Source organism: Xiphophorus couchianus, chromosome 12 (genome assembly GCF_001444195.1).
Source record: "Xiphophorus couchianus chromosome 12, X_couchianus-1.0, whole genome shotgun sequence".
NCBI lineage: Eukaryota > Metazoa > Chordata > Actinopteri > Cyprinodontiformes > Poeciliidae > Xiphophorus > Xiphophorus couchianus.
Window position 1 is genome coordinate 16,642,722 of NC_040239.1, and position 13,662 is coordinate 16,656,383.

General features: G+C 37.5%; 1 protein-coding gene across 3 annotated transcripts in view; it reads right to left on the minus strand.

Annotated features, from left to right (window-relative positions):
* osbp2b (oxysterol binding protein 2b) overlaps positions 1–13,662 on the minus strand; it is a 47,054-nt gene that overhangs the window by 32,517 nt on the left and 875 nt on the right. For all 3 annotated transcript variants that reach the window (XM_028033545.1, XM_028033544.1, XM_028033546.1), the window contains exon 2: positions 5,118–5,326. In XM_028033545.1, coding sequence (XP_027889346.1) covers positions 5,118–5,326 — 209 coding nt within the window. The remainder of the gene's footprint in view (positions 1–5,117; positions 5,327–13,662) is intronic.

Below are 13,662 nucleotides of genomic sequence, written 5' to 3' on the forward strand. Positions count from 1 at the left end.
GTCAGCTATTTTAGTATCGGTAAGGAATTGAAAATTAAAATTAAAAAAATATTTTCCTATGGAGGCAAGTCAGCTATTCATTTTGGCTGCAAGACGCGAGAGGGTCAGATTATGATCATTTCGCTTCCTTGCCATTTTGCCACACTTTATAACGCTTTCATACCAGAGCTCTTATGGTCCACTTTATTTGGGATTGTGTGAACAATCAAATTAACTCTAGTGCATCTGAAAATGTGGTTGTCCGTTCACATGAAAATAAACCCTGGTTCGGTTACATTAAGGGAGTGTTCTACAAACACAGTAAAACATCAAAATCTCCCCTCTCTGCCATCTTCTTCTGTACAGCTGCATTCATTTCATGAATATAGAGCAACAATGCTTGCTTTTTTGTTTTTAAAAACCTGCTTGAAATAAATAAATAAATAAACCAACATGCAAGATTGCTTGCTGCCTTGCCAGCAGTTCATACTGAGCAATTTACCCTAAGTTAGCAGATGTTCTAACAGCATGACATTGTCCAGGCTCTTTGGTCCGCTTTCAAAATTGCACTGTGATACTGACGCTTTATCAAATTGGTAAGAAGTGAATTTATCTGGAGTTTTCCCTTGCAAATAACAGGAAGGCTAAATGTACTAATGCAAAGTTGATTTGTTATTAATGGGATTTGAAACTTTTGAAAACGCTGCTGGAATAGAATAATGACAGTCTTTCAAAAATGACGCAATGTGAAAATCAGACGGTGGCAATATCACAATAAACTTCAAAATATACAGTAGTTGTCTGCATGAGCAAATCATGGTTTTCACATACATCCACAGGAAATTACGTCGATAAAGAAAGAAAGGCAAAGTGTGGTTAAAAAACACTGGATAAACAAAAACCAGGCAAAAAAGAAATATCACCATCGTCATGATTTTTGGCAGGACGACTTCTTGAAGAACCATTAACAATCTCTGTTTGGCTTCCTTAATGTTTGTTATGTTACAAGACTGAATCTCACTCTGAGCTCTTTGTCTCCGTCTCACCCGTTATTAAGAACTGGAGCTGAGGTAGCAAATTGTGCAATGCCAGCACACAATTTTTGTTCCAACAAAAACAAAGGCAAGCCATAGAGTACACAGCAGCAGTACAACTAATTGAAGAAGCTGATAAGAAGCACACCATCTGTCATTTCATAACATCCTCTCAGGGACTCCAAAAGTAGCAAAGCACAGCAAGCTCCCCAAGCCAAAAGCAGTATAAAGCAGCTGCAGGTCTATTTAGCATAGGCAAATATTGAACAAAAAAAAAATCTAGGAACATTTTTCAAAAAGAAACCTACTAATTTTCATCAAAGTGTTGTTGTGAAAACTTCAATAAATAAAGTTATCAAACTGACAAAAGAGGACAGTCCCAATTGATAGAAAAACAATAAATACTACATATTTCATTTAGCCATTAGTCTCGTAAGTTTAGTTATTAAGTGGAAATATTAAAAAATGTAGGTCTAAATTTAATGTGATGTGTGTTTTGAAAAGTTAATTTTACAGATTTGCCATTTAAATTACACTGGATTTACCATCTTCACATATAGTTCACTGAAAACATCTAAAATACAATTAGACAAGTGAACAGAAATATCTATTCAGCTTTTTACAGTTTCAGGTATACACAAATGCTCAAAGCTACTCACATTTCATAGCTTAACACAAACGGAGAAAAACTGTGTACTTACTTGAGAGAGATTTCCCCCAGAGACTTCTGATGAAAATCTAAATATTTTACGCAAGACAGGAGAGTTTGACAAAAAAAAATAAGAGAAACTCAGAAAGAAATGAACACGGATGGATGCAAAATGGAGCAAATGGCTTACTGAGAGAGAAGGGGGGAAAAAAGAGAAGGCGGGAAAACCCAGACAGCGAATGTGAGAGGGCTGTGGGAAGGGAGAGGAAAAGTGGATATGTGGAAGGTTGAAAAAATAAAAAAAAAAACAGCCAAGACAAAGAGGGAGGGGATGTGGCAATATGATAAATGAAGTGTGCTTAAACATGAGATGTTAATAAGTTCTCTTCTCACATTGTGCTCTGATATTTCTACAGTTTCAGCACCATGGACAGTTCATTATGTTTAACAGCAAAAGGTGAATCACAGAATAAATTCAGGGGAAAAAAAACAGAAGGAAGATAAATCATTGTCAAAAACTGGAAATATTTTAAACGGCACCTAACTTGATAAAGTAGTCTAGGGTAAAAGCAAAAAAGGTCACTAGACTACCATGCTGACTATTACAATGAAGCTATCAAGCTGGACACACTGGGCTCAGGCTATTTCACAACATACCTTGCCTCAGCTCTGCTGTATATTTCTGAAATTAGTCAGAGATGGAGACCCTTCTTTGAAGAATCAACCAATTTCTATATTTTACCCCAAACAGCCATTTCTAAAACCTTCTCTGTTAGTATAAAAATATGTCAACTGAGGCTATAGATGTATTTAATCGTGTCAGGCAGGCTTACAAATTCAAGTCACTAGTGGAACAAGTTATTTCAAGGACAGTGATCCCACTTCACATGCAGGCGCAAAAACATGGCACGCATAGGAGGTCAAGTCAAAGTGAAGGGAAACACTGCCCCCTGCTGAGCTGAAGCTTTATGGTTTAGATCATGTTAAAATGAGTGAGTACATGGATCAAACTATTCCTAATAATGCAAACGCTAATGACAAACTTACAGACGGCATCTTTTCTAACAAAATAAGACGACTGCCTAATCAACAAATCAAATGACAGGTGCTACAGAAATATTGAATACAAATGTGGGATGCAAGGGATTGAAAATTGCAGCACATCATAAGACAGAACACAGTTAAAACATTTTAAAAAATACCACATGATGGCAATGGAACAACAAGCCTTGTAATGGATATCAATGTCTACCTTTAGCTCCCTCCTGACATCTATCCGCAATTTACACTCTGCTCACCTGAGGAAATCGATATGAGCTCTTTGTTCCGAAAACAGAGAAGCAAGGGTAGGTTAATGAATGCTGACATTCTGGTGCTGATCCATGTCCAACACCACAAACAAAGAAAAAGATGGTCCGACAGAGTCTGAACACACACTTGTTTAGTAATTCATTTGGGTGTTAAGGCAGTACTTCAGTGGCTTTCTGCGTGGACACTCTCCACAGACACTACATATTCTGTGTAAGCAGTAAACAAAAGGAAGTAAGGAAAAAGCACAAAGACCTGTGTGCAATCTTTCCTCACAGACTCTTACCTTATGCAGCACAATTGCAAAAGTATTCACACCTCTTAAAGTTTTCCACATATGCATTGTTATATCCAAAAATTGTACGCAGATGACCAACACAAAGCGGCATAGAAGACAAAAATTACATGGTTTTCAACATTCTTTTACATATTAAAATAATCTTTTTATTCTACTAGAAACATACATTTATCAGGCAGCAAGAAAGAAGACAAAAAGAAATCAAATCAATTTCATGAATGTTTATACCTACATGGCTGGAAGAAAAACATTTTTAAAGACGTTACTAACGAGCACAAAGGACAAAAGTAAATAAGCATTTTAAAATAAGAAAATGCCATTAACAATACCAGCCATTTACATTTTTTACTCTGATTAAAACTTTCCTTTTAAGAAGTGCTTCATTTCAAACTGTAGCCAGCTAGTTTATTTGGGCGTTCCTGATAATAATGTCACTGACAGATGCTCTGACAACCAAATGGTATCCTTGGTTTAAGCATATTTGATGTTAATTATTATTTAATTGAGCTTGATATATGACCTTCCATTGTAACCAACTTTAGTTAATTAACTACTTGCACTGTGACATACCAGAGAAAACCAGCCTGTGACAAATATCATTAAAATAAGCAAAGTGAACTGTTAAACTGCCCAAAACCAACATAAATCTACAATGACACACTAAATGAATCCAGTCAATCAATAGCCTAACCTTTTTAAATATACCAGCATTCCTCTGCAGCATACGTGGGTGAGCTTAAAAAGCACTCACATTCTTGTTCAGTCTATATTTAGTGATCTGACTTTCACACAGAGGCCATAAGAATATATAATCTGCCTCACTTTCTGCAGAACCTTTTTACTGTAGACTAAAGCCGACTCCGAGTTGATGCTGTGGTAAAGTGAGAGAAAACAAAACACCCAGACTTTTCCCACAGCCTTTGACCAAAGAACTGCAAGCCTAAATAACAATAGGTCCTCTTGGAAAGGGGAATGACTGAATGGAAGCTCAGTTCTCCCAGTGGCATTAGCATACTCCAGTTTGTTTTTCCAGTTTGGTTGTGGAGTCACAGCTGCCCTCTTCTGGCTCACAATATAACATGAATAACATTAAGCAAAACAGCCACAGTAAAACTAAGAACTGGGTTGAATACCAAAAAGCAGAGGGCATGGCTGATTGCAGAAGGTAAATGAAATGTATCCATATACAATGCCCAGCAAAAATATTCATACAACCAACATTTCTATGTGCATACTTCAATGCTCAAATTTGGCAGGAGGAGCTTCTGTACACATTGTTTTTCAGGTGTTGCCATAATATTGGTGACTACATTCGTATATTGTGCAACCCTACGCTGAACTGAGTTTAGGTGTGGGCTTTGACTGAACCATTTTAACACATAAATATGCATTAATTCAAACCAATCTGCTGAAGCTCTGGCTGCATGTTTAGGCAAGAAGGTCCAGGATTTGAGTCCTGGCCTGGGGTTTTTCTGCAAGGAGTTTGTATGTTCTCTCTATCCATGCACAGAACCTCTCTGGGTACTCCAGCTTCCTCTCAATATTGAATATTCTAATTTTCCCTCAGCTATTTGTGTGTTTTTGTATGGTTTTCTGTCCTGTGTGTCTGTGTTGCCCTAAGTTGGACTAGCGACCTGTTCCCTCATCACTGGAGATAGGCACCACCCTGCAAGGATGAGCAGGTGTAGAAAATAGATGGCTGGATTACAAAAGGTTCTGGAAGCTGATCTAACCTAACGTGTTCACAGTTCAAACATACCTGTACACACATTTGTATTTTCAACTGTTGATTTTGGGGGGGGGGGGGGTCTGTATTGACTTGAATCTAAAAGTAGCTGCTGCTCCTTACCAGACTGATCATTCATCATGCGAATGGCTTTAGCTTTAGCCAACTCCAGCGCGGTAACCCATCTCTGCCGCTCTACTTCAGTGCTCGCCTTCAGGTGGTATGTGCGACCGCCGCTGCTCAACACAATGTTGCAGGCATCCTCTGTGTCGATGTGTGCTGTGGCCAAGTTTATAGTTCCTCGACATGTATGCGCCATCTCTGCCTGTGTCCTAAAAAAAAATAATAAAGGGTATGAGGTAAATCAAAACATACAACATAGATGGGCACACTGGTCATTAGTATGAATGAGAAGGGAACAGAATTTCAAATTCAGTCTTTCAATCCAAAAGGGCTGGGATTGCAGCTGGCATTCCTACTGCTACAAGCAGGGCAAGAGAGAGCAACTGCAGGCAAAGCAACAGTAAAACACTGAGTCGCTTCACTGAAGTACAAGTGAGTAAGAAATATGTAAATGCACACATTATGAATAGTAAACTTGCATCAGTTTATTTTAAACAACTCTTATTATTTGCACCGGCTCTCCCTCCTGCTGGTGAACTGTGGGTATCTGGATATCCTCACGACACCAACTGTGTGCAGTCAGAGGGGCTTTCAAGTCTACATAACAAGGCCATTGTGCAACTTCAGGCCTGTACACAACTGAACAATTAACAAAAATTCAGACAAAGAGAGAACAGAGTATGAGAGGAAGTTAAAACAAGTGAACAGTAACAGAAAGGCAGAATCATAGCAGAATGATTTTAAAAAAAAAAGATCAGAACAAAGTGATCAATAGCAACGCCAATTGTTTGCACATGCTGCACCAAAACTAATATTTTACCACTGAGATGCACCATCATGTTTCTTGGAAAGAATATTCTCACATCTTAAAATGCAGCCCTTTTTTGTAAATTAACAACATAAACATGAAAGTGCTGGAACTAACCAGTACTTGAATCTACAAATAATTCACTGCAGGAATAGTAAAAACCCGATTCTGTGAACATACTTGATGTTAAACACTATCTAAAAGTACCAGTAGGTCTAAATGAGATGGAAAAATGCCACGGCCTTATTCTTATTTTACGACGTTCTGAGGCAATGTGGAAATGAGTCCTGTGGCCTGGCAAATCAAAATTTGCGACAGTATATGGTTATTAAAGCCTCATAAGGAAAGAGACCATCTGGCTTGTTATCAGCACACGGTTATTAAAAAAACACCAGCATCTGTGATGGTATGAAGGTGGATTCATCCACATGGCAAATGAGATTTGCACATCTGCGACATCAAAAGAGGAACAGAAAAGACATAAACATTTCCCTTTTGTTAATAAATTAATTAATATCTGTGAAATTATCAACATTTCTCAAAGATCTTAGTAAGCAACTTGACAGACAGTGAAAACATCATTTTTTGATCTGAAAACAAAGTTTTCAGGAGGCTGCATAGTCTCACCATAACCAAATCCCCAAATATCAAAATGAGCAGCTTTTTGAAATCTATAATGTATATGTAATGTAATAATATATAATATAAACATATATATAATAATGATATGGCTGGTTTTGTTAAAACTGCATTTGTTTATTTATTTAATCTTTAACCAAGTGAAATCTCATTGTGTTATTGCATTAATATCTTTTCTTGCTGTCTTTGAACAGAATTTACACTCCAATTATATTAATATTGCACTGACTTTAGTTTTTTGTTTATTATTTTTTATGTAAATAGGCTACAAAATGTGATATTTATTTTTTGATTATATTGTTTTTCCATATTCATTGATAAAAAAGAAGAATTGTCTGGCCAATTTCTGCTCAAGAAAATACATTTTTGCTTCATTGTAAGTATATTTTTCTATGTTCTAAATCCCCAAAAATATAAACAAAAGTAAAATTGATTATTTAATTTTAAAAAATACATGTATACAGTACAAAGAGCTGAAGCAATTATTCATACTATAAAAAACCCTCTTTTACCACCACTGTCGTAAAAAACACACCGCAGTCAAATGACTTCCACATGAGTTCATTTTTATTCATTTTCTTCAAATTCTGATATTTTGCCTTTCGATCATGTTCACAGAAAAACAAGGTCTTGAATATATTAAAACCAATAAATTCAATTTAAAACCAACTCACTAAATCAAAATGGAGTCTTTTGCAGCAACTTATAGTGAGCCTGGTTCTGCCAGATGTTTCTACCTGTTAAAAGGAAGTTATTCTTCTCCACTATCACCATGTGCTTGCTAAGGAAGAGGGATCACTGCAATGACTCAATGCAACTGGCTCAATTTCCATAGACAGACATCTTCTAACCAGTTCATCTGAAAAAGAGACTCTGATTGTTTCAGGATTGTAATTTGGACTAAATTGATCTCGGTGTAATTTCATCTTAGTGGGACAATATGACCAGATTGTATTGTTATGAACTGGATTGGTCTGCACCGAATAAGAAGTTCCTCTTAACTGCATATGAATAAGACCTGTTAGTGCCCTGAAATGACAATTGTATTACTTTGGTGAACTGATACTGAATTGAACCAAATATAGATGTTGCTGCACTAATTAATTTTTTAGATCAGGAAGCAAGACGGTTGAGAAACAAAAAGGCATGAAGGCCAAATGCTCACAGGTTTGCAGGTTCATACGCTCAAAAACAGCCTTTTAAAGCATGCAGCCATGCCATCAAACTCTTTAAGTTCTCTTTCTCACAAGAAAAACGTCAATCTCCCTAATAAGGTAGCCGCTGCCTCACTGTGTCAAAGGTTTAGAGTGTATTTATAAATTCTGCCAGGCAGCGGCTTCCCTAAAGTCAAGTCTTGTTATCATGCCAAGCGAGAACAAGCGCTTCAGTGTACCATTCCTCTGCTGGCACTTGGTGCACATCAGTTCTGCAGACAAACACTGCACTGGGGCCATGCGAAGCGGAACAGAAAGCGGGCCGGGCAGGGATCCTCAACAGTCCAGTTTGTGGTTTCACCCGGCCGAACTCAGCTGTAAAGTTCTGCACGTTAACTGGGTCAGAAACAGAATGTGCTGCTGATGAGTAAGATGAGACGCATGCTGATCGCTGCTGCCCTACGGGGAGGCCAGGCCATGCAAAGGCCATGAAACTACACAGTCAACAAAAAAGCTGGGAAACAGAGATAAGGACAACAGGGGCGCTAAGGCACTAGTTGGATGAGGAAGGGGAGGAGAAAGAGAAAGTAGAGCTCAGGGGTCAGGGGGTAGTTCCAGCATGATGTGCTGCATCAGGAGAGCATCGATGTGCTTTACCTGTCCATCCCCTGTGCACACATCCTCATAAAACATAAATCCACCGATCTGGAGCATGTAATGACAGAACAAAAACCAGTGAACAACACAGGACACACGGCCATGAGCATGAAAACACAAACGAGAAGAGAAAATGTGACGAAGTACCCGAAGCTTGAAACCATAGATCAGTTTTATTATGGCTGTAGGCTACAATTTAACAAGACATGGACGAAAATGTCAAAGAACCACTTGATAACATGCTGAAAGTAAAAAACAAATATGAAACTTAGAAAAAAGAGCAGTGATGCTCCATTTTGGACAGCTTGGCATGAGCTGCAGAAAAACTGAACCAATGACAAGTTAAGTATGTGGCCACTGGCCAGAGTCTTTTTGTCATCTCTTAGCTGCTGCCACATAAAAACACTAAGACCACACAGACAGGCACCCAAACAGAGACACTTTAGCATGCACACCCTGTCGTCTGGTGCTAAAAGCAATGAATAGCCCATTAACAAGATTAGATCACAGCAGCAATGTTGCTTGCTCCAGTCACTCCAGATAAAACGCCTGTCCGACAGACAGGATTCAGGCCAAGATCGAACCTTCAGCTGGGTCCGAGGTCGCCTTGCTCAACATTCGTTCTCCTCCTCCCCCCGTATCCCGAATGAGCAAGCAGTAACACCATAACCTGACTCTAAAAAGGACCGAGGCAGCAGTGAACACCTGATGAGCACTTAAACTGATACGATCTGGTTTCTCTCCAGGTACTGGAGCAAAACAGAGACAGACCAGACGGCTATGAAAGACAAGACCAGGTGGCCTGATACTGCAGCTCCAGTAGCACCCAAAGTTTTAATGTCCTGTAATCCTCCCTAATTCAGAGCTGGATTTACATTAAGAGGTTACTAAATTGTGCAGAGTAGTAAATCTGGGAGCAAAGTCACTTAAGAAATTAAAAAAATGAAGATGTTCCAGGAAAGAAGAAGATCTTGTCATATGTCTTCTTCAGCACAACGAGGCTCTTTATGTGATTTGAACTAAAAGGAGTCATGACACAAAGCTGATGTGGAGGAAAGAATTACCAGGCTTGCGGTTTTCTAGCCAAAGTAATGGAGCAGTCAATACCAAATGCGATTCAAAATCGCTGTTCAACTCATTACACTTTAGCTTGCTCAACTGCTGAGTGTGTCAACCCATTCATAGACTCAAAGCATTGATTGGAGCTGCAGGTTAAAGAGCCAAGCCAGAGCTTTGAAAAAAAAAAAAAAAAAACAGGCTGCAGGAGATAAAGTGATTTCTTAAGGCACTGACAGAATTTCAAAAGGTGTGTAACTCACTATTAAATTATTAGAAATCTAGAGACTTCTTTAAAATAAGACAAATGCCAAACACAGTAAATTATACAAATTATGCGTAAAACTTTACTATCACAAGTACAGAACATGGTGGTGGCAGCATCATCCTGGGACATGCTTTACTTCAGCAGGGACTGGGAAGACGGTCCTTCCAGCAGGACAACAACCCTAAACATAGAGCCGGAGCTACAATGCAAAAGTGTAAATTAAAGTATGGTTATGTGCTAGAATGGTCCATTCAAAGACCAGACCTAAACCCAACACTGAGTCTGTGGCAACTGGCAAGCCAGAGGTTAAATGATGCTCAGTCGATACCTGACTGAGATCGAGGTATTTGCAAAGATTTTAGTTTCCAGTTGTGCGAAGCTGGCACATACAAAACCTGAAGACTTGCAGCTGTAATTTTAGCAAAAAGGAATCTATAAATAATTGGCATTTGAGTGTTAAAAAAGTTTGTTTATATGTTTAATTTTTTCAATTCATTAAAAGGTTTAAAAAATGTGTCATTAACTTGCCACTTCACAGTTATATAATATTTTATGTTTGGCTATTGCATAAAATACATTGAACCCTGTGGTTGAAACATGAAAACGTTTATCAAATATGAAAACCTGTGTGAATACCTTAGACTTCTTAGTTTATCTTCTAGTTATCTGAGAAGTATCTTAACTAGTAACAAGCTCAAACTGTTGACCGATGCCAAAAGTCAATTATGAAGCTAAAACATCTCAGGTATGGGTGGTTTCACATAAACGATTTTCTCCTTCTCTGAGCATCAGTTAGTTTTTCTCCTCTGTCAGGAATCTTGCTTGATTAAACTGAGAGCATCCTGGCTGCTTTCTACTGAAGGTTTTTTACACAACCAATCCTTGTGTTTTTGAACAAGGGCAGCTGTTGCAAAATAAAACATCTCAAAAATTAAAAGTTGCATCTCTATTTTTATCCAAAATTATCCCTTTCTCTTAGTCTAATAAAATGACAAATAGAGAACATGCGCAGAAAAAAGGGTACATGTGGGAAGCAACACATTTATGACATTTATGACATACGATGAAAGCACATTAATTAACATGTTGTCACGTTTGTCTCTGCTCCTTTTTACTCCAGTGACAGTCAGTCAGGAGGCTCACAGAGAGGCAAACAAAGCCCAGAGTCAAACACACAAACAATGCGGCCGTTCCAGGAAGACATCGGCGGAGGGAACAACTTGTACGCCTCAGCGCGTCTGTGCTCAGATGTTGACAGGTTAGCTTTCCTTCAGTGGGGGCGGTCATCGTATAACATAATGGACTATTAATGCTGAGCGAGGCAACAGGTGTCTTTCATTTCGCCGCAACTACAGGCAGGAGACTTTGGCTGTGCAACTGTTCCACCAAATAACATGTTGATGACAAGAAAAAGGCAGGTGGCAATACTTGGAATGGAATCAGATGAAGAGGGCTTAAATAGGTAGCTGCAAGAACAATAGGTAGATAGTATTTCCTGTTTAACAGAATTACACTGTAAAACACCATAAACAACTACAGCACCTGACTTTTGAAGAAAAACTTATTCTGGATGTGTTTGTGTCTTTTGTGTTAATTTATCACCAAGGTCCCAGCACAATTACCAGTTTTTAGGGATTTCCATTTCAAAAAGTCACAGCTTTAATTAACAGACTAAGGTTTCCTCCATTGAGCTGCTTCTTCCTTCTGCTAGGAATCATTTAATTAGGGAGCTGGGTGAAGCAGGACAACAACTGTTGCAGATAATGTTTCTCATTCTCATTCAGGGTTATACATTTCATATGATTTAAACCTGTGGCTAGTAATTAAAGTGGATCTCAGTTGTAAAATCTAAGTGCTTTAGAACAAACAACAGGGTGAGAAGCAACCGAGTGGTACAATGTATATAAAAATCAAGTATCAAGTATATGTCTAAAGTTAGCACATTTAAGACTTTGACAGCTGTGAGTGAAAAAATCTTCTGTCTCTAATGTGAAAGTTATTTTCACGTGCAGGTTGTGCATTAACCTGATGATTTTAACAGTTGTCCTATTAAAGTAAATTTTAACAAGACAAACAGGAATCTTTTGTGCTGAATAAGCACCTGACCCTCTTGGATGTCACATAAATTCTCATCTCTTTTTTTCCATGTCTAAGCAACATTTAACTACTAACATCCATGCCTGCAGAAACATGACTCTCACCACAGAGTCACAGGTGTGTCTCTAGTATAGGTGATGTTAGGTAAGAGGAAGCAGCTGTTAGAATGGGGTGAAGGCAGAATAATGATAGCAGCAAAATAAAGTCATGTATCTTATTACATTGAGACAATGAAGCAGCTACTCTCAGTTAAGTGAGGTGACGCAATAAATGAACGAAACCTTAAAAGTAACATGGCTCTACAAATTTTCCGGCTATTATGAAAGTCTGACCTGGGTAACATTGAACAAATACACTTGAATCAATGTTTTTTTTTCATTGAACTGAGTTGGATGAAGTCATTTTAAATAACTACTTAAATAAACCGCTGTCACTCATTAACACTTATGCAAAAAAACAAGAGGTTTTGTTCTATCATGATCAAAGGTCATTTATTTAAAGCAATAAAGCAACAATTATTAAGTTAAAATAATGTTTACTATAACTATGGCATTATTATGTCGCTATTTGTAGTTTGATACATAAACTGTAAATGCATGCAAAATTCTGTAGTGCTTTGCATACTATGCAAAATATCTTGCCTTTAGTTTAAGCTATTCTCATCTTAATAGAGATGCAAAATATGCAGCTGAAAATAAGTGTGCACATCAGGTAAGGAGGAGGTTGCACTTTGCTTTGCTATTCTCCAAAGTATCAAACTATGGTCATTCCAGCACTTTCTCTGGCCTCTTATTAAAATGGTATTAACTTTATAATACATATTTTTGTTATACCTTGACACCAGACCCCACCTGATGCCTAGTAGACTCTTCTATTTTAATGTTCATTAAAACTTTTTATTAACTTCTGCCTTCTTGACAGTCTTGTTTTCATCTAAAAGGACGTTCCAAGGGAATCATATCTGTTATGTTTCAGTTTGATCTCTTTCTATGTACTTTTCATTTGTCAACAAGCACACTTTTGTTTTTTACTTCAGTTGTTTAATTAAATCTGGCACGGAGAATTCAAATAAATCTGACCCTTTCTACTAAAGTAAGCTAAATTCAGAAACAAAAAGGACAATTTTGCAGTCAACTCTAAGTTGTTGACGAATTAAGTTAATGCAGCCTAACTGCAAGAAATTCATATTTCAAACAGGACCAGAGTAGCTTTTCTCAGCAGGCTGACTAGAGGTGTCTAGCAACAGGTGGGAAGGGGAAGCATTTCTATATCTTTTTTTATTATATTTTGATGCTTATGTGAAACTATTAGCTTCTAACTTGTAAGTGTGCCTTCTTAGCCAGGTCTGACTTTTAAAAGCTGTGAATCTCGATGGATTTCTTGACTGAATGAAGGATAAATACAAAAACATTTTGTAAAGCTGAGCTTTTAAAAATATTATCTTGGATTTGTTTTAAATTATCTTTATAATGTAATTTTTGTCTTTTGAGTTGCATATTGATATCCATCTTCTCTGTCTAGACTGAAATCATATCAGTCTTGTTTCAGTTTTATTTCTGCTCCAGGTTTATTTAACAAGCAACACATCTACTTCCTAAATTGTGTGAATTACGGTACAGGGAATTCAAACAAATCTGAATTTCCCTTTAAATTTTAGACAAATGTAGTGACAGTAAAATAAAAATAAATAAATAAAAAATCAGTCCCAAATTAATTTTTGTAAAATCAAAACAAAAAGAATATTAAACTTAAATTTAATATGATGCAACGATAATAACTGAGAGGGGCCGTGTAGTAGTGTAGAATGTTATCTAAACAAATGGATTTAAAAAGTTATTTTCAGTGCTGTTGACAGCTCAGGGCAGG